At 43.5% G+C, this 23,904-nt stretch overlaps 1 protein-coding gene across 2 annotated transcripts in view; it reads right to left on the bottom strand.

Moving 5' to 3' along the window:
* Window positions 1-23,904, bottom strand: part of TNXB (tenascin XB) — a 200,665-nt gene that overhangs the window by 63,573 nt on the left and 113,188 nt on the right. For both annotated transcript variants that reach the window (XM_077483631.1, XM_077483640.1), the window contains 2 exons: window positions 3,702-3,992; window positions 1,953-2,225 (listed from right to left, as the gene is read on the bottom strand). In XM_077483631.1, coding sequence (XP_077339757.1) covers window positions 1,953-2,225; window positions 3,702-3,992 — 564 coding nt within the window. The remainder of the gene's footprint in view (window positions 1-1,952; window positions 2,226-3,701; window positions 3,993-23,904) is intronic.

The following is a 23,904-nucleotide window of genomic DNA, read 5'->3' as shown; positions in this document are numbered from 1 at the left end:
TTTTTGCATTGAGTGCAGGTACTTACTGGCAGAGCTAACAGAAGATCCTGCATGAAGTAACTACAGAGCAGTACTCTTCTAGTGTCTTTATGCTTATATGCTTATAAATGTTTACATGTATGTACAGGTGTAAAATTTGCACGTATGCACTGCCTCGGGTGCAGCAGTGTCCTACTTTTTTTTGTACACTGCTAAACTTGACACACATTTTGGTTTGTAGACACTGCTGTGTGTATGTCCCCATTGATTGCGTTAGTGATGCATTTCGATGCATAAAAAACAATATGCTGTATGCATCTAAACTTGCCATTTTAGACGCCCTAGTGAATAAGCACTAAAAGAATGGTAATGCAAGTGATACCGCACGTTAACATGTGTGCAGTAGTGTATCTCAACTCAGAGTAGCGTGATTTCTAATTTAAGGCTTGTTTACACTTGTTTCAAAATGTGGCATTGGAGACACTTTTTTAAAGTGCTCTGAATGCCAATCAAATTCCCTTGTCAGTAAATAAAATGGTGACCTTACAGTCCTGTTCACACGTTGCGTTTGCTTTGCTTCAAAAAGTATACCTCATGCCGCTTGCTTCAAAACATCTCCAAAGCCTCCATAGAAGTCTATGATAACGCTCACTTACACCACCTGAAGCCTTTAACCACTTGCCTACTGGGCACTTATACCCCCTTAATGCCCAGCCAATTTTCAGCGCTGTCGCACTTTGAATGACAATTGCACGGTCATGCAACACTGTACCCAAACAAAATTGTTGTAATTCTTTCACACACTTAGAGCTTTCTTTTGGTGGTAGTTAATCACTACTGGGTTTTTTATCTTTTGCTAAAGAAGCAAAAAGAAATCAAAAATATTGAAAAAATCTTTGCACTGATGGGCACTGATGAGGTGGCACTAATGGATACTGAGACGGCACAGATGGGCATTGATGGGGCAGCACTTGTGGGCACTGATGAGGAGGCACTGATAGGTGGCACTGATAAGTGGCACTAATAGGCTCTGATAGGCGGCGCTGATGGACACTGAGAGCTGGCACTGATGTGCACTGAACTGGCTCTGATAGGCACTGGTAGGTGGCACTGATAATCAGCACTGACAGGTGACACTGATGGGGGTGCATGTGATTGGCAGCACTGCTTGACACTGATAGGTGGCATTGGTGGGCACTGATTGGCAACACTGGAGGGCACTGATTGGCAGCACCAGTGGGCACTTATAGGTGGCACAGGTGGGCACTCATAGGTGGCACAGGTGGGTACTCATAGGTATTGATTAGCTGCACTGGTGGGCACCGAGGAAGGGACCGATGTCCGTGTGACAGAAGCCGGTTATCGGCTTTCTGCTTCTCTCCTCACGATCAGCGGAAAAGCTGATAACCAGCTTGCTTAATTCCGTGATCAGCTGTCATTGGCTGATAGCTGATCATGTGGCATGTCCCCCTCAGATCTACAGCGACTTTACTTCCAAGTGCACTTGCAGTGCAAAGTGGATTTTCCTTTAGTAAATAACCCCCAATGTGTGATATCTGCTTGTTTCTACTGCTCTGACCCTCCAGCTCTACTGATCCTCTGTCACTCAGTACTCTCTCTCTAGTCCCTGCTCAGCTTCCACTCATTCCAGATCTACCACTTCGATTTAGAGCGACTGCACTTCCAAGTGCACTTTCAGTGCAAAGTGGATTTTCCTTTCGTAAATAACCCCCATTGTGTGATTAGGAGCAATATAACAGGAGGTGAGCGGGTACCGTAGAGAGAGGAGGATCAGCAAACCAGAGGATCAGCAGAACTGGGGGTTAGTACTGAGCAGAGTATTGGCATAGCTGTGGGGAGCAGTTGGTCTGCTGAGTGAGGCTATTTATAATATAGGGGTTTGTGGAACAGGGGCACTAATGAGCTGGTGATCTGCTTTTTTTTCTCTTGCTCAGGCCTCACCCTCCACTCACCTGTGCTGATTTCAGCAGTCACTGGTTTAGTTCTCTTTCCATCTGTTAGGCCATATAGGATGAATTTATATTTCTTCCCAGCCTTTAATTCTTTTACATCATAAGACCTCACATCTCCTTGCAGAGGAATTTCTTGTGGTCGTCCATCTCCATCCCGATAAGAAAGAATAAATGAATCAAAGTTGCTACCTATGACCTCCCAGGTGAGATGAACGGAATCGCTGCGGATGTCTGATGGGGAAATCGACTCCAGTCGTGGAGGTTGAGGCTTTTCTAGAAGTCAAGAACAGGATAGAACATAAGTGTTACAAAGCATTCAAACTGTACAGGTATAGACCTCTATCTACAAGAAAGGGGTGGTGGAGTTCCGGTAGGTTCAGAGCTGATCAATATTATTCGTTAAAAGAAACAAAGAGATTATTTTGGACCAAATAAACAAACTTTTGTATTTCGTCATGGTGCCTGGGGGCGAGGGGCAGGGTTGGTAGGCATAAAAAAAATCTGACTACCATTCTAAGTTTTAGGGGAGATTGTTGATAGCTCTTTGGAACTGATGGGATTGGGCATTGATGCTTCAGTTGCCTGGTAAGATTAGTGTTCCCCTGTGGAGGTGAATTCAGTATTGGGGGTTAGGTTAGGGGTCTGTATATCTGATTGTGACCTAAAAGTAGAACTGATGGGTAGTAGGGTTATGGGAGTACTTGCCATTCTGTTCAATGCATACATGGTATGGCAAAACTTATCTCTGAGTTTTCCTTCATCCAGTAACAATAGGTCTTTGTTTTTGCCACTATCTTCTCATATGTTTTTAACATATTTTTGGCTGAGGGATTTGGGTGGTCAGTGATGGTACAACTCCCATGTGCGATGGAGTTGCATTGTGCCAGGGCTCAGCTCAAATCATCAGCATCTAACAGATATCGAAGGTGCTAGGCTTTGGCTAAGAAGTGTGTAGGTAGGTGCAGCCTACTTTTACCACTGCAGATGGCACTCTACTGCAGCGGCACAGTTGTTGGAAAGGAAGTCAAGAGGAACAGGGTTCCTCTATAATTTCCTGGGTACTGGGGAAGCTATTCTATTGGAGGCTGCCACCCCATGTTACTCTAGCAACCATTTTGGGTCAGGCAGATTTTTTTTAAGGCCCTGGCTCCCTACAGATAAAGTCAGTATTAGCAGTAAGGGAGAGGTTGCTGACGAGGAGGGAAAGTGTAGGGTCGCATCTTCATGGACACCATCCTGCTTGGGCACAAGACAACCAGGCGGCACTCTGCTCTCTTTACAGACAATGTCAATTCAGGTGACACCTGCTCTCTTTACATTACTGAAAACCATGAGTGTACCCAGTTGAGCAGTCTTCCCACTGGGTTTGTTGTGAATTGTTAATGTGTTATTTCAATACAAGTTTTCCATTGCACCTGACTGTGTGAATTACTCCAGCTACACCACGCTGCACCACATCTACAAGTGGTAGGTTTAACAATGGGGTAGGTTGTACATTAAGGATATTTTGGGTCAGTGTGTTACCAGTTTTTGGCACCAAATGCCCCATGTAAATTTCCCCTGCACCAATCTCCAAAACACCAAATCCCATTGCTGCCTGTGACAATGGATTAGCACATGAAAAAGTGGCCTATCAAGCATTAGCTCAAAAAGAAAAACAATAGCTGAAATCTGATATGTCTATAGACTTTTGCTCGCTATACAAATTTGATATACGAGTCCCATTCCACACAACCCTTCATGCCTCACCTGTAAATACATAGGCAGTTTCCAAATTGCTGTAACTATCCCCCCAGACACCTTGGATCTGTACGGTATAATTGACTTTGGGCAGCAGCCCCGTGGCCAGGTAAGATGTCTGGTCTCCTCGCAGAGTCTCCTCCTGGCTGGGACCACCAGAGGGGCCATACTGGATGACAAAGGCATCAAAATCACCATCCAAAGGCACCCAGCTGAGACGGAAGGAATCTGTCTGCACATCTGATACGGATATAGGGGAAAGACGAGGAGGCATAGGAGATCCACCATCTGGGGCAGCATCTATAAAATAATTTAAAGAAGAACTTGCATAAGCATTCAAATGAAATACAGACCCATACAGTAATGTCTAATACCTGTATTGTCTTCTCCAATGAACTGTTACTAAACTGCGAATTTAAAAAATCCCTAATTGATTTTTTGCTTCCAGCTTCTCTGTTCTTACCCTGATAGAAGCCCAATTTGTGGACATTATTAGTGTTGAGCTCAGGTACAGCTCAGTTGTCACTAAACCATGTTCATTGCGTGTGTTTCTAGGGCATGCCTGTTGGGAGTGCTGTTAGTTCTCCTGTTCCACCTCTCCATCTTTTCAAGTAGGATCAATTGGATCCACCATCGCGCAATCCAGCTTCATTAGTTGCTAGAGCGCAGACGGCCTGGCTAAACACCATCATGGGTTGCTAAGATGCAGGCAGCTGGGCCACACAGCGTCACTGGTTGTTATGGTGCAGGCAGCCTGGTTGCCTGTACCATGGAAACACACTGTGCTATCCAGCCCAGCTGTCTGCACCCTAGCAACCAATAAAGCTGAATCACTGGGTGGTGGATCCAGCTGTGCCTATCACTGCTTGAAAAAACAAAGGGGGCGGAACAGGGGAACTCATGTGCCCATCTCTTCCTGTATACAGAGTAAAGGCGCTTGTCTCAGGGAAGCTCCTAGTGCCAAGACAAGTTCTGCCAATCACAGCTAATAAAATAATTGTCTCCTTGCTAGATGCATGGTCAGGGAGTAGTGGGGGGTAAAGGACGCTGTCAATGCTGTCAACCATGTATATCTCAGGAACAGCACCTCCTAAAAAAACAGCACAAAGTTTGTTTTGTTTTATAGAGAAACATTAAAAAATGTTGACGTTAAGTACAGAGGTAGTTTTAGGAATTTTCCTCACAAGTTAATTCCTTTTGACATCAAGGCAAGGAATGTGGGGTATACAGCCCTGGCCAAAAGTTTTAAGAATGACACAAATATTAATTTTTACAAGGTCTGCTGGTTCAGTGTTTTTAGACCTTTTTGTCAGATGTTACTATAGTATACTTAAGTATAATTACAAGCCTTTTATACACTTCAAATGCTTTTATTGACAATAACATTAAGTTTATGCAAAGATTCAATATTTGTAGTGTTGACCCTTCTTTTTCAAGATCTCTGCAATTCGCCCTGTCATGCTGTCAATCAACTTCTGTGCCACATCCTGACAGATAGCAGCCCATTCTTGCATAGTCAGAATTTGTGAGGTTTTTTTGTTCACCCAACTCTTGAGTATTGACCACAAGTTCTCAATGGGATTAAGGTCTGCGGATTTTCCTTTCCATGAGCCTAAAATTTCAATGTTTTGTTCCCCAAGCCACTTAGTTATCACTTTTGCCTTATGACAAGGTGCTCCACCATGCTGGAAAAGGCATTGTTCATCACCAAACTGTTCTTGGATGGTTGGGAGAAGTTGCTCTCGGTGGATGTTTCTGTACCATTCCTTATTTATGACTGTGTTCTTAGGCAAAATTGTGAGTGAGCCCATTCCCTTGGCTGAGAAGAAAACCCACACATGAATGGTCTCAGGATGCTTTACTGTTGGCATGACATCGGACTGATGGTAGCGCTCACCTTTTCTTGACCTGACAAGGTTTTTTCCGGGTTGCACCAAACAGTCAGAAAGGGAATTCATCAGAGAAAATGACTTTACCCCAGTCCTCAGCAGTCCAATCCCTATACCTTTTGCAGAATATGAGTCTGTCTCTGATGTTTTTTCTGGGGAGAAGTAGCTTCTTTGCTGCCCTTCTTGATACCAGGCCATGCTCCAAAAGTCTTCTCCTCACTGTGCATGCAGATGTACCCACACTTGACTGCTGCCATTCCTGAGCAAGCTTTGCACTGGGGGAGCCCTAATCCCGCAGCTGAATCAACTCTTGGTGCTTGCTGGACTTTCTTGGATGCCCTGAAGCCTTCTTCACAATAACTGAACCTCTCTTCTTGAAGTTCCTGATGATCTGATAAATGGTTGATTTAGATGCAATCTTAGTAACAGCAATATCCTTGCCTATGAATCCCTTTTTATGCAAAGCAAGGATCACTGTACATGTTTCGTTGCAGGTAACCAGGATTAACAGAGAAGTAGAAATGATTTCAAGCACCACCCTCCTTTTAAAGCTTCCAGTTTGTTATTCTAACTCAATCAGCATTACAGAGTGATTTCTAGCCTTGTCCTTGTCAACATTGACACCTCAGTTAACAAGAGAATCACTGACATGATGTCAGCTGGTCCTTTTGCGGTGGGGCTTAAATGCAGTGGAAAGGTTGTTGTTTTTCAGGGGGGGGGGGGGGGATTTAGGCCTGGTTCACACCTATGCATTTTTTGTGCATTTTCAGTTTTGCTGAAAAAAACTACAGTCCATTTAACATGGTTTCCTATGGGTCATTCTCACATCTGTGCATTTTATGGAAAGGGCTAGGGACTTTTTTCAGGTTTTTGGTTCCATAGACTTCAATGGATCAAAATTGTATATTGAAAAAGGTAAAATGCACCGGGAAAATATGCAAACTGCAACCTGCATAGGTGTGAACCAGGTCTAAGTTCATTATCATGGCAAAGAGGGACTTAGCGATTCATCTGATCACTCTTCATAACATTCAGGAGTATATTCAAATTAGGTCTTTGTTCGGCCACAACATGTTATAGGTTGACGGTATTCTTTTTCTGACTACCAATTGTTCTCTTTTGTTGTCACCCTGTCACCTGGACTTCAGTTGGAGGCTTCAAGTGGCCGGTTTAACACAAATTACGCAGGCATGGTCTACTGTAGTCACCATCGGGAAACCTCCCCTTAGATATGCCATGCAGCCAAAATAAGAGTGCTCATATGTAGAGTGAAGCTGCAGGAGATCAGCGGCACTGAGATGTATCAAAGGATAAAAAAGGTAAAAACAAGCATTGTTTATGATAAAAGCAACAAGATTTTATTCAGGGTTTCCATGTACTTTAAACAAATAAGGTTCTCGCGGCGCAGGTATCAACCACCAGTTACAAGGAGCAACATAACAGTTTCTTTTTTTACAATGGGGCCATCTGTCTTTAAGCAGTCAGCCCATCCAAAGCTGATAAATTTATGTGAAGCTCAATATAGTCAACACATCATTACCAGATCTTTTCCAGTGAGAATACTTACTAAAATGGTGTTACACTGTGTTACTGAGAGAATGTCAGAATGGTAATTAAATTACTAAACGATCCTGGTAAGGACACTGTGGTGGATTCATAATGAGGTGCTAAGCCACCAATAGCTGTATCAAAATGGGATTTGTCTGTACTACAGAGATTGTGGTTGCTGCAAGTTTGGAATCTATTTTAACCAAAACACTTATTGAAAGGGAAATCCACTAAAAAGATACATGTACATTTTTTGCACTAGCGTAGTAATAAACCCCAGTGTTTTTTAGCTTTAACACATTGAGCACAATTGTAGCGCTACCCCCATAGGAGTCGCTATTGTCCCGGGTCCCCACAGATGCACAGCCAGTCACATAGCATTTCCTTCATACATTCCAAAACAGAAAAACAGTCCTTGCTTTTTTTTGATGTTTTATTAAAGTGATTTAAAGGCAGAAGGTTTTTTTTTTTATCTTAATACATTCTATGTATTAGGATAAAAAACCTTCAGTGTACAGCAGCTCCCCTCAGCCCCCTTAATACTTACCTGAGCCTCATCTTTATCCGGCGATGTTGCATTAGAGACTCCGCTGCCGGAGACTCTCCTCCTCATTTGCTGAGAGAGCAGTGGAGCCCTGTTGGCGCACCTGCTGTCAATCAAAGTCAGCAAGCCAATGAGGAGAGAGAGGGGGCGGGGCCTAGTCAGGGCTCCGTGTCTGAATGGACACAAGGAGCTGCAGCTCATCTCAGGTGCCCAAATAGCAAGTTGTTTGCTGTGGGGACACATGTCAGGTGGGAGGGGCCTGGAGAGCTGAAGAGGGACTCGAGTAGAGGAGGATCTGGGCCACTCTGTGTAAAACCACTACACAGAGGAGGTAAGTATGACATGTTTGTTATTTTTAAGAGAAAAAAAAACAAGACTTTACAATCGCTTTAAGGGTTGATAACTTAAATGGGGTAAGGAATTATGGGATGTCCAACTTGACAAATGTCCAGAACTATGAACAAAGGGACAACTTCCTCTCTAATTACAAAAAGTCCTCTTCTTTTTTCCACCTGCACAAACTTGGTTCCTTTTAAAAACAGTTCCTGCTGATCACTCCTCAAAGAACAGTTTTAGCTAGTTCAGCAAAGGCCCATTAAAGGCAAAGATTCACAGTCTCTTGACAAAGTAGTGCAATGAAAGTGAACAGCAAAAACATTTCCTTCTGCCTTCCTGTGGCCTCTGATCACAACTCAACTTACTTGAAAAATGCTAGCCCACCTGGCTGCCCCCAGAAAAATAGCTTAAAAGAACATTCAACTTTGCCCCTTTCTCACAACAGCTGGTTGGTTCATACAGAACAAATGGATGAATAGCTATGCAAACTTTAAAAAAACTAAAAACTAAACCTGTATGTGTGTGTATAGGACCTGCAAGCAAGAGTTTGCTACTTGTAGGTAGGCCTGGAATGCTGCATGACCTATAGTAGCGAAGTTACCCTTTGTGTATTTTGGCACCCCCATGTGTGTGTTCAGCAATAAAACTACAAAATTTAACTAAAGTGACTGGTGCCCATCTGTGTTATTCCCCCAAGGAGCCAACCCTGAGACATGAAAATGCCTGGGTACTTAATGTAGGTGGACTGGGGCATTCTGAGTGTATACCTGGCTGTTTGGGGGTCATCTCACATGACCTCAAAGTTAGTAGTGTTACATATGAGTGTATTTATAAAAAAAACGCAGAGCAGTTTGCTCAGTGAGAGTGGTACTAGACTATTTTCAAATGTTTTTCAATAATTTAAAGAGGAAAGTACCCCATTTGATCACGCAATGCCGATGTGTGTCAGAAGAAATTCCTATGATACTTAGCACCATCTAGTGGTCAAATGCTGTATTTTTTGTTATGAATTGAAAACCATTTGACAAGCACAGGAAATAGGCTAATAACATTCATTTTTTGCTCCGTTTACACAGAATAATTGTACATGTATTTTTACTAGTCCATTTTTAATAGTCCAGCAAATTTTCTATAAAAACAGCCTACAGTGCAGAAGTGGAACTGCCAGGATCGCAAAGATTGCACTTGCCACTGGGCCCTGGCATTCAACCACTGTGAGGGGCCCCCAAGACGACAGGAAGGGGACCCAGGACCGTAAGACTCGATTCACACTACTGTGACCCCAAAGTCTTGCGACTTGCTTGCAACCTCCTTGTGACTTGCTTGTGACTTTTGTGATTTACCATACAGAACAGTAGTGCAGGAACCTTTTTTTTCTTTTAGTGGCTGCGACATGAGTTGAGTTGATTAGGACGGCACCCATTGAAATGAATGTGTTTTGACTTGTCAAGCGACTTTATGGGATTGATTTACTAAAACTGGAGAGTCCAAAATCTGGTGCAACTCTGCATAGAAACCAATCAGCTTCCAGGTTTTTAAGTGAAAGCTTAAAGCGGAGCTCCACCCTAAAGTGGAACTTCCACTCAGCGGATTCCTCCCCCCCCTCTGGTGCCACAATTGGCACCTTTCAGGGGGAAGAGGGTGCAGATATATGTATAATACAGGTAACGGCACCCACTTCCAGGCATAGCTAGCCGCAGAATAGCCGCAGATGCCCCCCCCCCCCTTGTGTTCTGGGAAACACACAGTTCCCAGAACATAATGGGGACCAGTGAAGATGTGCAGCACGACTCGTGCATGTGCAGTAGGGAACCGGGAAGTGAAACCGCAACGCTTCACTTCCTGATTTCCTGACAGAGGATGGCAGTGGGGGCAGCTGAGAGACGAGCGATTGCTCGTCATCTGCTGCCGACATCCCTGGACAAATAAGTGCAGTAATTGTAGCTGCTGGCTTTTAATAATTTATTTTACGGTGGAGCTCCGCTTTAAAGTGGAGGGCCACCCTGAAAAAAAAATACATTAAAAATGTGAAAAAAAATCTAAAAAAAAAAAATGAAAAAAATTTTTTTTTTTTACTTACCAGAAATGCCTGTTGCTAGGCACATAATCCAAATCTGCCTCTTCCTCCTCCGCGGAGATCTTCTCTCTTCTCTCCTCGTCGCGTTGTCTTCTGGGTAATGGGTCGCGCTGTGTTCTGGGAACCGTGTGTCCCAGAACACAGCGCGTCCCATTCACAAAGCGCTGCGCGACTCGCGCATGCGCAGTAGGAAGTGGGCAGTGAAGCCGCAAGACTCCACTGCCTGTTTCCCTTAGAAAGAATGGCGGCTCCGGGACCCGAGAGCCGAGGGACGGGTTGGCCTCGGGCGGCCGACATCGCAGGCGCCCTGGACAGGTAAGTCGGCTTATTAAGTCAGCAGCTGCAGTGTTTGCAGCTGCTGACTTTTAATTTTTTTTTTTTTAAACGGCCCTCCTCTTTAAGTGAACAAGCTGAAATTAGCAGCTCATTGGCTACCATGCACAGCTGCACCAGATTTTGCACTCTTCAGATTTAATAAATCAACCCCTATGTGTCGCAAGTCACATGATATGTTGCAGCAGTGAGAACAGGGGCTTATAAAGGGTCCTGCAACGGGAGTAAAGGGCTCCTGGATCAGTGGGAAGGGCCCTGGGACAAGAGGAAAGGGCCCTAGTCTCGGCAGGAAGGGACCTTGGACCAGAGGAAAGGGCCCCGAGACCAATAGAAAGGGCCCTGAGACCAATGGAAAGGGCCCTGGTGGTCAGGGGGGCCCTTCATGGTTTCTTGCACTGGTGCTCTGGAGGGTCTCGTTACGCCTCTGTCACAGTGTATGAGCATACAACGTCAGCTTCTCATTCTCCAGTGACTGTGACTGATACAGGCAGAAACATTTATTTAAGAGTGAGTAAGAGGGAGCAGCAAAGTGCGGGTATGTCCTGACTGCTGACATTCATGGAGGCACAGCGTGTAAACTGAACTTCCATAAACAACAGCTGGGTCATTTCTTTTCAGCCGGGCACATCACTTTCTCATTATCTTTTGGACTAACAAACAAGCCCAAAATCTCATGCAGAACTGAAGTGTTAAGGCCTTGGGCATGGAATTTTTTGATTACCCCACAACCATCTATCAAATATCAAGCCAGATCATCAAGGAACATAGTACAACATCTGTAAATATACATAGGATAGAATGTATCAATATTTAAAATAAACTATAATTTATTTCCCATGAGCACATTTCTTTATTGCTATAAAATTTGCTCTTGTTCTTATTTTTTGGTGTAACTGACATCTCTGATATTTACCTTTCCATATGTCTGTTGCTTTTTTTTCTACATCACTAATGCCACGTACACACGACCAGACTTTTCGAGGGACTAGGTCCGTCAGACTTTCAACGGAGTTCTGACGGAGTTCTGACAGAGTTCTGGTGGACTTTCTGAATGAACGGACTTGGCCACACACAATCACACCAAAGTCCGACGGATTCGAACGTGATGACGTACGACTGGACTAGAATAAGGAAGTTCATAGCCAGTAGCCAATAGCTGCCCTAGCGTCGGTTTTTGTCCGTCGGACTAGCATACACACAAGCGGATTTCTCGGTAGGAACTGGGTCCGGCGGAGTTCTGGCGGAAAAATTTGAAACCTGTTCCATGAAAGAATAAAGGTAGTAGGTTGCGCTATGGAACTTATGTAGAAAATATAGGGTAGATAAAAAATATAGGGGAAGGAAAAAATAGGTAAGAGCTGCCTCTATTACTATCCACCTGGTGGGGTGGAGAATGTTAGATGGGGGGTACTATGAATAGATTTGGCGCTATACCTATATATGGAAATATATGTTGCCAAAAACTTAATAGTGTACTAAATTAAAAGTGTTATATCAACCTGGTGTGTAAGTGCCAATGTGCAATAAATAATTCTAGTATTGAAATAAAAATATAAATATATAAACTATAAGCGAAAAAGTTCAAAATGTGTGTGTATAGAATATTTGTCGCGTTGGTAAGTATTTGCCAGCGTGCTGGCTATAAAATGTAAGATTAGCTTGGGTGCAATAGAAAACCTGAAGTAGTGATCACTTCTTAAACTCTAGAACATATAAATACCTTAAACTTGTGAACTGCTTAATATATTAGTGATCAATTAGATAAAAATTATACAAATAAAATATGAACCACAAAAAAATAACCCAGTAATTGGATTTAGAGTGCACAGATGTGACAATAAGGTCTATGCATGCAGTAATAAAATGTACAATAAATATGTGATAGATATCAGTACATCAAGTGAAACATGCCAAATATTGGGACTGAAAAAATAAAAATAAAAATTGTTTTTCAAAAAATATAAAAATAAAAATGAAAATAAAAATAAAAATAAAATAAATAATAAAAATAAAAATTAAATATTTGTCCCAGAAAATGTATACAAAGAAAAAGTCTAAAAATATAAAAGATAAAAAGTAAACAAGCAAGAAGTCTCTAGTGCAGTGCAATTAATGGGGGATTTCCCGTGGGTAAAGGAAGGGATGTGATGGATCCAAACTATTCTTCATGCATTGTGGACACTTCTAGGTTGTACTCTCACCAGAAAAATAACCCCATCCGGGGTGGATCAGCCTCCACAGTATGAGCTACTGTGTCGCTCTCTGGCTTGCTTCAAATGGGCTGCTGAGGATCCCTCGTTATTTCCAGGTGGAGTGTGCCACAGTATATATATATTAAAAGAGAGGACCATCCATAGTGTGATACCGTATAAATCAATTTATTTAAGAAGATACTTAAAACTACTCACACTTTTGGTAGAAGTAATGGCATAAATGGATACAGTATAAAGGATGCAATGTGAAAGGTATGGAAGCTGCTGGGAGCGTTCCGTTCGGCTTCCCCGCCGTCTGTAATGGAAGTGTGTATTCGATAGGCCACGCCCTACGCGTTTCGTCACTGGGACGTCATCCGGAGCCTTTCTAAAGTCTGTCAGACTTTTGCAAATCAAAAGTCCGCTGCAGCCCACACACGATCGAATGGTCTGCCGGAATCATTCCGTCAGACTTTTGATGTTGAAAAGTCCGGTCGTGTGTACGCGGCATAAGGGGTGTAGTTATTAAAAATTTGCAGAGCTATTCATCCTGTAAAACTGCATGTACATTTGTTCTGTGCAAATTGGGGATAAAACAAATGTTATTAGGCCATTTTCTCCCCCGATCCAAATTGCGGGTGGTATCTGGGTGCTCCTTACTGTTAAAGTGGCTTACAGATTCCGATAAGCCCCCCATTCACAGAGTCCCACAACCACCAGCCCAAAGTTGTGGGCAAGAGGCCTTTGTCCTCATCAACATGGGCAAGGTAACTCCCACCATGTGGATTGGCATGGTTCAGGAGCCAGGCTGCATGCTCAAATAAAGGGTTTGGTATAACTTTTTAGACATCACACGTTTTTTTTTTTTTTTTGGAGGGGGGGGGGGGGGGGCTCACCCTTAAAAGTCACACTAGACCAGAGAAGATGGTATGGATTTTTTGGGACTTCATAAATATTTTTTTTGTTATTTTGCCTGAGGTACCCCCATAAAATACACACCAGACTCAAAGCGCTCGATGTGTGTTTTCGGGGTACTCTACACATTTTTTTCTCATTCTTGGTGTAGGATGTGCTACAGCAAAAGTGACATTTACAAAGAAAAAAATGTTACAGTTTACATTGCCGGCTTTGTGAAAAATAAAAAAGTGTCACACAGACTCCTCCAAAGGTTCCCCCAAAAGTACATAGCTGACCCTTGTGTATTATAAAGGAACATACTGCTTTTTTTTTTTTTTTTTTTTTTAAAGAAGCCAACAGGCAAATGCGATTTTCTGGCAATTTAAAACACTTGCCACCACCCCACTCCTTCCCCCCTCCCCCCATGCTATTTGTTGACATCCCTTTTCCCATTAGCCCAGAAAATTGGAATTTTGGCTTTGACAGATTCGGCTCCCATCGATTTTAATAGTGTCCAGGTTCGGTATCTGCGCTTCTTTGAAGTTTGCCAAACCCTGCTTCAACCAAACCCAGGGCAGTTTGGCTCATCCCTAGTTACAGTGGTGTGAAAAAGTATTTGCCCCCTTCCTCATTTCCTGTTCCTTTGCATGTTTGTCACACTTAAGTGTTTCGGAACATCAAACCAATTTAAACAATAGTCAAGGACAACACAAGTAAACACAAAATGCAATTTGTAAATGAAGGTGTTTATTATTAAAGGTGAAAAAAAATCCAAACCATCATGGCCCTGTGTGAAAAAGTGATTGCCCCCTAAACCTAATAACTGGTTGGGCCACCCTTAGCAGCAACAACTGCAACCAAGCATTTGCGATAACGTGCAATGAGGCTTTTACAGCGTCCTGGAGGAATTTTGGCCCACTCATCTTTGCAGAATTGTCCTAATTCAGTTACATTAGAGGGTTTTCGAGCATGAACGGCCTTTTTAAGGTCATACCACAACATCTTAATAGGATTCAGGTCAGGACTTTGGCTAGGCCACTCCAAAGTCTTCATTTTGTTTTTCTTCAGCCATTCGGTGGTGGACTTGCTGGTGTGTTTAGGATCATTGTCCTGCTGCAGAACCCAAGTTTGTTTCAGCTTGAGTACACGAACAGATGGTCGGACATTCTCCTTCAGGATCTCTTGGTAGACAGCAGAATTCATAGTTCCTTTTATCACGGCAAGTCTTCCAGGTCCTGAAGCAGCAAAACAGCCCCAGACCATCACACTACCACCACCATATTTTACTGTTGGTATAATGTTCTTTTTATGAAATGCAGTGTTCCTTCTACGCCAGATATACTTGGACACACACCTTCCAAAGAGTTCCACTTTTGTCTCATCGGTCCACAGAATGTTGTCCCAAAAGTCTTGGGGATCATCAAGATGTGTTGTGGAGAAATTGAGACGAGCTTTGATGTTCTTTTTGCTCAGCAGTGGTTTTCTCCTTGGAACTCTGCCATGCAGGCCATTTTTGCCCAGTCTTTTCCTGATGGTGGAGGCATGAACGCTGACCTTAACTGAGGCAAGTGAGGCCTGCAGTTCCTTGGACGTTGTTGTGGGGTCTTTTGTGACCTCTTGGATGAGTCGTCGCTGCGCTCTTGGGGTAATTTTGGGCGGCCGGCCACTCCTGGGAAGGTTCACCACTGTTCCATGTCTTCGCCATTTGTGGATAATGGCTCTCACTGTGGTTCGCTGGATTCCCAAAGCTTTGGAAATGGCTTTATAACCCTTTCCAGACTGATAGATCTCAATTACTTTCTTTCTCAATTGTTCCTGAATTTCTTTGGGTCTCGGCATGATGTGTAGCTTTTAAGGATCTTCTGGTGGACCTTACTGTGTCAAGCAGCTCATATTTAAGTGATGCCTTGATTGTGAACAGGTGTGGCAATAATCAGGCCTGGGTGTGGCTAGAGAAATTGAACTCAGGTGTGGACAACCACAGTTATAGTATGTTTTAACAAGGGGGGCAATCACTTTTTCACACAGGGCCATGATGGTTTGGATTTTTTTTCACCTTTAATAATAAACACCTTCATTTACAAATTGCATTTTGTGTTTACTTGTGTTGTCCTTGACTACTGTTTAAATTGGTTTGATGTTCCGAAACACTTAAGTGTGACAAACATGCAAAGGAACAGGAAATGAGGAAGGGGGCAAACACTTTTTCACACCACTGTGTAGAGTTAGACTCTAAAGTGAAGCTTAACTCTTAATTTTTAGCCCCACTTCTGTGACATTCTGCCTAAGCCAGAATGACATGTAATTGGTCCCACAGCCTTCTGGGATACATACATTACATCTCGTAGGAGGCTGCAGGATCAGCACATAGAGCGGCTTGGGGGCAGTCTGGAGGGTGGGTTGGGGGGGTATCCCAGAGAGTGGGGAATTGAGTACTGCTTTATTTGTTAGTTAAATATGTAAAATCCACTTAAATCTACTCATCCATCTGACACTACCCTCTCCAGGCAATGCGGCTTTCCAAAGGTGTCTCCTTCAATCTTTCATTGATAGAGGAACCGAGGAGCCACCCTAATGCCGCGTACACACAACTTTTCGAGGGACTAGGTCCGACAGACTTTCGACGGAGTTCTGACAGAGTTCTGATGGACTTTCCGAATGAACGGACTTGGCCACACACAATCACACCAAAGTCCGATGGAATCGAACGTAATGACATACGACCGGACTAGAATAAGGAAGTTCATAGCCAGTAGCCAATAGCTGCCCTCGCGCCGGTTTTTGTCCATCGGACTAGCATATAAACGAGCAGATTTCTCGGTAGGAACTGGGTCCAGCAGAGTTCCGCGGAAAAATTTGAAACCTGTTCCATTTCTAAAGTCTGTCGGATCTTTGCAAATCAACAGTCCGCTGCAGCCCACACACGATCGAATGGTCTGCCGGAATTGTTCCGTCGGACCTTTGATGTTGAAAAGTCCGGTCGTGTGTACGCGGCATAAGATGCAGAGTGTATTATTGACCAGACCACCAAATGAAAATAGAAGAAAAATAAAGAAAACAAATACAGTCACAACAACTAAAATTTGGTAAACTGCAATGTAGTTTTTGGGTTTAGGTATTGTTTAACACTCTTAACAGACTTCATCTTATGTATCATTTCTTTTTATTTTGGCCATAGTTCCAATTTGAATGTCACATAATCCTGCAACTCCTAAACCTAAACCTAATCCTTATCTCAGCCAAAACCATCAAAAACAGCACTACGACATAAAATTTGTAAGGAAAATCCTATGCATCAGAATACAACGTACCCAACATCCAGCACCTAAGAATCCTGTGCACAGATCATCTTCTCAAAAGCTGTTGGTCCAGAGCCTAAAAGTGTTACAGTGCTCTTATCCTATTACTCAATTTTTCAAATGCAAACAGAAAAAAATGTGCCTGACAGATTGAAGTGATAAGAATATAATTTATGGCGATCCAATTAATCTGGCTTCTTGGCCTGTGTGTTCCATAAGGGCAGGTGTCAGTATTTTGTAATGACAGATGGTAAGTTCGTTTCAGCGGTGAGGTCTGGCACACATCCATATGTACAAATCTCAGTGAGCTGAATCCCAGCGGAACGTCAACTAAAAATTCCCTGCGGTTTGCCGGAGAGAATTCACACAGGAGAGTTTCCAAAGAGAAAACTAGTTTAACCACTTAAGCCCCGGGCCAATTTGTAGCCAAAGGACCAAGCCCCTTTTTGCGATTCGGCACTGCGTCGTTTTAACTGACAATTGTGCGGTCGTGCGACGTGGCTCCCAAACAAAATTGGCGTCCTTTTTTTCCCACAAATAGAGCTTTCTTTTGGTGGTATTTCATCACCTCTGCGGTTTTAATTTTTTGCACTATAAACAAAAATAGATTGACAATTTTGAAAAAAATTCAATATTTTTTACTTTTTGCTATAATAAATATGCCCAAAAAATATATAACATTTTTTTTTTTCCTCAGTTTAGGCCGATATGTATTCTTCTACATATTTTTGGTAAAAAAAATTGCAATTAGCGATTATTGATTGGTTTGTGCAAAAGTTATAGCGTTTACAAAATAGGGGATAGTTTTATAGCATTTTTATAATTTTTTTTTTACTTGTAATAGCGGCGATCAGCGATTTTTATTGTGACTGCGACATTATGGCGGACACATCGGACATTTTTGACACATTTTTGGGACCATTGTCATTCATACAGCAATCAATGCTATTTAAATGCACTGATTCCTGTGTAAATGACACTGGCAGTGAAGGAGTTAGCCACTAGGGGACAGTGTAGTGTTATGTATGATGTTATGTGTTTTTTTTTATTGTAGGGGCGTGGCCTGGCATGTGACGTCACTGATCGTCCTTCCCTATAAAAGGGACGAGACGATCAGTGACAGCCACAGAGGGAAGCACGGGGAGAGGTTTGTTTACACAGACCTCTCCTCGTTCTTCAGCTCTGTGACCCGATCATGGGACACCAGCGGTGATCGGGTCCGCTGGTCCCACGGCCACCGTCATGGAGCTAAGGATCGGGTCGGGAGCGCGCCGCCAGGACCCACGGCTGGGCACTTAAAAAGCAATGTACAGGTACGTGCTTGTGCCCAGCCGTGCCATTCTGCCAACGTACATCGGCGTAAGGTGGTCCTTAAGTGGTTAAAGGAGAACTCCGCTAGGCATTATTTACAACTACACCAGACATAGCTACAATGTAATTTCAGGAAGAAAACGTGTTTCTGCAAGGGGTCCTTTAGAGGACTATTGCCTAGAAGAAGGCACAGCTTCTCTATTATGTGATCACTGTGATTGGCTCTCACAGGGGTAACACAGGTTACTGATTAGATGCCATGACCAAGATCTGTCAGTGGCAGCTTGGTCTGCGCGCTGGGAGTACACAGTGAGTTACAGTGTATCATTACTCATTACGGCTCACTGATTAGTTGCTAGATGTTACAGCAAATGATTTCTGCTTGTTGATTGGTTGCTAGAGATTACTGTACATCAATACCGCTCACTGATTGGTTGCTAGAGGTTACAGCACATCATCTCCTCATTGCAGGGGTCATGATATACATATGAATGCCGCCTTTATTTACATATCTATGCCACTGGATGCAACTATTTACATATGAAAAGCTGCTGCTATTTACATAGGAATGCCGATTATTTATGTAAACACAGGGTCTGCAGGTGAGTCATCTGTACACAACAATAGGGCAGAGCTGGGCAGCATTAGTAGCAGCACTTCACACTATGGACACAGCAAGGGCCTAAAACTTCAAGGAGACAAGGGAATTTAAACTGGGGCAAGTAGGAGACAGCTGCTTTGGGCCTCACAACAATGACAGGGGCCAGGGCAGCTGCCCCTTTTGCCCTGCCATAAAGACGGCCCTGCCTACAGGTAAGCTTATAATAAGGCTTACCTGTAGCTAAAATTAATATCTCCTAAACGGGAACCGTTTAGGAGATATTCACCCTGGATGCAGCTGGTGACATCACTGTCACATGCACTCCAAAGGTCCAATATGCCGGACCTTTAGAGCTTTATGCCGGAGTCGAGGGATCCCGTGCTCATGTGCGGGAGTGACATCATCGCAGCTCCCGCCACTCATACAGCCGGAGGGTGCAAACCCATAAGAAAGACCAGGTGAAGACGGGAGCCCTGTCAGCGGAGACAGCGCGCCATTGGAAGGCTTTGTTCTAAGGTAAGTATTTGATAATGTACTAGTATGCGATGCACATTAAGCAATTGCCTTACAGGTGTTTTTTTTTTAATTGCCGCGGTTTACTACTGCTTTAAAACCCATTATTTCTGCCACCACCTATTTGCATTACGTGGTCAGCAAGAGGTTAAGGGGGTCCCTATATTTTTACATATATTTTCTACAGTCATACATATATGACAGAATTTAAATATACTGAGTGCTGTGTGGCTGCTCCTTACACTCTGAATAGCTTGATGGGAAGCAAACGCAGTTCACCCCTCATTATTTGGTGTGTCATATTATCAACCCTCCATCACTGAAGCAAGTTTGACAATGAGATATAAATAAGTTTATCTTAATGCAAAGAATGCATTAGGGCTCATTTACACTTGCTGCAGCTTCAACAAGGCTTCGGCCAGGCTTTGTTAAAGGTCTCTGAACGCCAGTCAAAGCTCCTGTCACTAAATAAAATGGTTAGCTTACAGTCCTGTTTACACCTTGCTTTTGCTTTGCTTTGGCTTTGCTTAAAAAATTATACCCTATATAGCTTCAGTGGTGGTTCAAATCATCTTCAAAGCCTCCAAAGAAGTCTATGGCAAAGCTCACTTGAAGCCCCACCGAAGCCTCATCGAAGCACCATCAAAACGCCACCAAAGCCCCACCGAAGCCTCTTTGAAGCCCCTACCGAATCACCATCGAACCTCCACCAAAGCATCACAGAAGCCTCAACAAAGCCTCACCAAAACCCACTGATGCCTCATCGAAGCACCAAACAAAAACAGGTGTAATAAGGACTGTAAGCTAACCATTTTATTTAGTGACAAGAGCTTTGACTGGCATTCCGAGAGCTTTAACAAAAGTGTGTCCGAAACCATGTTTTGAAGCAAGTGTAAACTAGCCCTTAAGGTAAAAAAAACCTTCAGCCTTTAGAATCACTTTAAATTAATTGAAAATAATGCAAGATGTTTTTAGAATGAAGGAGGTGCAGAGTGAGCAACCTGCTGTGATTTATGTACTCCAACCAGAACTGTAGGTTTCAGTGATGGGCATTTGGCACTGACTGTACTACCGTATATGCACTTGTCACACACTTCACTTGTGTTTATTTTTACAGTGAAATTGGAAAAAAATCTTTTTGGCCAAACACATGGCAATTTGCAGTAATTTTCGCCCCTTCATTTGACCAGGAATTGCAAAAATTATTGTAAGTAATCTCTAAAAACTAAACAATATTCCACCTAACGGCAGCCGGTTCAAAAGGGGTGCAGGGGTATCCCCCCAATCTCCATGCGCCGACCCCTAATCTTCATGCGGGGCGCTGGATGCATAGATTTCTATAAGCTTTTATTTTTTATTTTTTAAGCACATGATTAGAGCCTGAGGCTCTAATTGGCTTTAAAAAGGTTGGGCTCTGGGCACAGTTCTCTACCTACAAGCCTACCTACTTGTGACATTAGTGAATTAACATTCGCTATTGTCTTCCTGCTTCTCCTCCCGGTCAATCAGGACTTGAAGTGGGTCTTAAGAGCGGACTGGCGGGGAGGAGAATCCGGCGAAGGCACGTAAGCTGCCAAAGCCATGGAAGCCGCCAAAGCCACCCGTGACATGGATGGGATAAGTGCAGACCTGGGGGTGGGGGGTTGTTTGTCGCCCTTCTCCAAAAAATGGAGCACCTGCCGCCACTGATCCGACCCATGAATATGAACAACCACTAGAATTCTATCATAATGGTAAAAAAAATGGCAATTTTGTTGAAAGCGATTACATTTTTCCACCCGGTTTAATTGGGACAGCTTTGATCTCCTTGCAGTCAATCTAAGTCACCATTTTATGTCTTTTATGACAAGAATAAAATAAGAAGTTGGTGAAGACTCTTTAAGCAGTGTAGCGCCTCCAGATCCAAGTCATGGATAATTGGCGCAGGTAAGTTTCATAGTTTCTAAGGTTGAATAAAGACACCAGTCCATCCATTTCAACTTGAGTGAGTATCTACAATTGTCCCTGTACATTACACACTCACATCAGTCCCTACCCTCAAGGAGCCCACAATCTAAGGTCCCCATTCATATACTAGGGCCAATTTTGGACAGAAGCCAATTAACCTACCTGCATGTCTTTGGAATGTGGGAGGAAACCGGAGTACCCAGAGGAAACCCACGCAGGCACAGGGAGAACATGCAAACTCCAGGCAGGTAGTGTCGTGGTTGGGATTCAAACCAGTGACCCTTCTTACTGCTAGGTGAGAGTGCTAACCACTACACCACTGTGTCGCCATTATTATATTATTATTATACCTTTTCTTTTACTTTTAACAACATAGTATGTTTTGTTAATATACTGCTTTATTTATGCTATTTAAATGCACTGATTCCTGTGTAAATGACACTGGCAGTGAAGGAGTTAGCCACTAGGGGGCAGTGTAGTGTTATGTATGATGTTATGTGTTTTTTTTTTATTGTAGGGGCGTGGCCTGGCATGTGACGTCACTGATCGTCCTTCCCTATAAAAGGGACGAGACGATCAGTGACAGCCACAGAGGGAAGCATGGGGAGAGGTTTGTTTACACAGACCTCTCCTCGTTCTTCAGCTCTGTGACCCGATCATGGGACACCAGCGGTGATCGGGTCCGCTGGTCCCACGGCCACCGTCACGGAGCACAGGACCGGGTCGGGAGCGCGCCGCCGGGACCCACGGCTGGGCACTTAAAAAGCAATGTACAGGTACGTGCTTGTGCCCAGCCGTGCCATTCTGCCAACGTACATCGGCGTGAGGTGGTCCTTAAGTGGTTAAAGGAGAACTCCGCTAGGCATTATTTACAACTACGCCAGACATAGCTACAATGTAATTTCAGGAAGAAAACGTGTTTCTGCAAAAAAAATTTTTTAACACGTTCATGGGGTCCTTTAGAGGACTATTGCCTAGAAGAAGGCACAGCTTCTCTATTATGTGATCACTGTGATTGGCTCTCACAGGGGTAACACAGGTTACTGATTAGATGCCATGACCAAGATCTGTCAGTGGCAGCTTGGTCTGCGCGCTGGGAGTACACAGTGAGTTACAGTGTATCATTACCCATTACGGCTCACTGATTAGTTGCTAGATGTTACAGCAAATGATTTCTGCTTGTTGATTGGTTGCTAGAGATTACTGTACATCAATACCGCTCACTGATTGGTTGCTAGAGGTTACAGCACATCATCTCCTCATTGCAGGGGTCATGATATACATATGAATGCCGCCTTTATTTACATATCTATGCCGCTGGATGCAACTATTTACATATGAAAGCTGCTGCTATTTACATAGGAATGCCGATTATTTATGTAAACACAGGGTCTGCAGGTGAGTCATCTGTACACAACAATAGGGCAGAGCTGGGCAGCATTAGTAGCAGCACTTCACACTATGGACACAGCAAGGGCCTAAAACTTCAAGGAGACAAGGGAATTTAAACTGGGGCAAGTATGAGACAGCTGCTTTGGGCCTCACAACAATGAAAGGGGCTAGGGCAGCTGCCCCTTTTGCCCTGCCATAAAGACGGCCCTGCCTACAGGTAAGCTTATAATAAGGCTTACCTGTAGCTAAAATTAATATCTCCTAAACGGGAAGCATTTAGGAGATATTCACCCTGGATGCAGCTGGTGACATCACTGTCACATGCACTCCAAAGGTCCAATATGCCGGACCTTTAGAGCTTTATGCCGGAGTCGAGGGATCCCGTGCTCATGTGCGGGAGTGACATCATCGCAGCTCCCGCCACTCATACAGCCGGAGGGCGCAAACCCATAAGAAAGACCAGGTGAAGACGGGAGCCCTGTCAGCGGAGACAGCGCGCCACTGGAAGGCTTTGTTCTAAGGTAAGTATTTGATAATGTACTAGTATGCGATGCACATTATGCAATCACCCTACAGGTGCTTCTTTTTTTTAATTGCCGCGGTTTACTACTGCTTTAAAACCCATTATTTCTTCCACCACCTATTTGCATTACGTGGTCAGCAAGAGGTTAAGGGGGTCCCTATATTTTTACATATATTTTCTACAGTCATACATATATGACAGAATTTAAATATACTGAGTGCTGTGTGGCTGCTCCTTACACTCTGAATAGCTTGATGGGAAGCAAACGCAGTTCACCCCTCATTATTTGGTGTGTCATATTATCAACCCTCCATCACTGAAGCAAGTTTGACAATGAGATATAAATAAGTTTATCTTAATGCAAAGAATGCATTAGAGCTCATTTACACTTGCTGCAGCTTCAACAAGGCTTCGGACAGGCTTTGTTAAAGGTCTCTGAACGCCAGTCAAAGCTCCTGTCACTTAATAAAATGGTTAGCTTACAGTCCTGTTTACACCTTGCTTTTGCTTTGCTTTGGCTTTGCTTAAAAAATTATACCCTATATAGCTTCAGTGGTGGTTCAAATCATCTTCAAAGCCTCCAAAGAAGTCTATGGCAAAGCTCACTTGAAGCCCCACCGAAGCCTCATCGAAGCACCATCAAAGCTCCACCAAAGCCCCACCGAAGCCTCTTTGAAGCCCCTACCGAATCACCATCGAACCTCCACCAAAGCATCACAGAAGCCTCAACAAAGCCTCACCAAAACCCACTGATGCCTCATCGAAGCACCAAACAAAAACAGGTGTAATAAGGACTGTAAGCTAACCATT

Source organism: Lithobates pipiens, unplaced genomic scaffold (assembly GCF_037356315.1).
Source record: "Lithobates pipiens isolate NorthernLeopardFrog02 unplaced genomic scaffold, aLitPip1_a1.2 Scaffold_1, whole genome shotgun sequence".
Lineage (NCBI taxonomy): Eukaryota > Metazoa > Chordata > Amphibia > Anura > Ranidae > Lithobates > Lithobates pipiens.
This window is presented reverse-complemented; position numbering and strand designations above follow the sequence as displayed.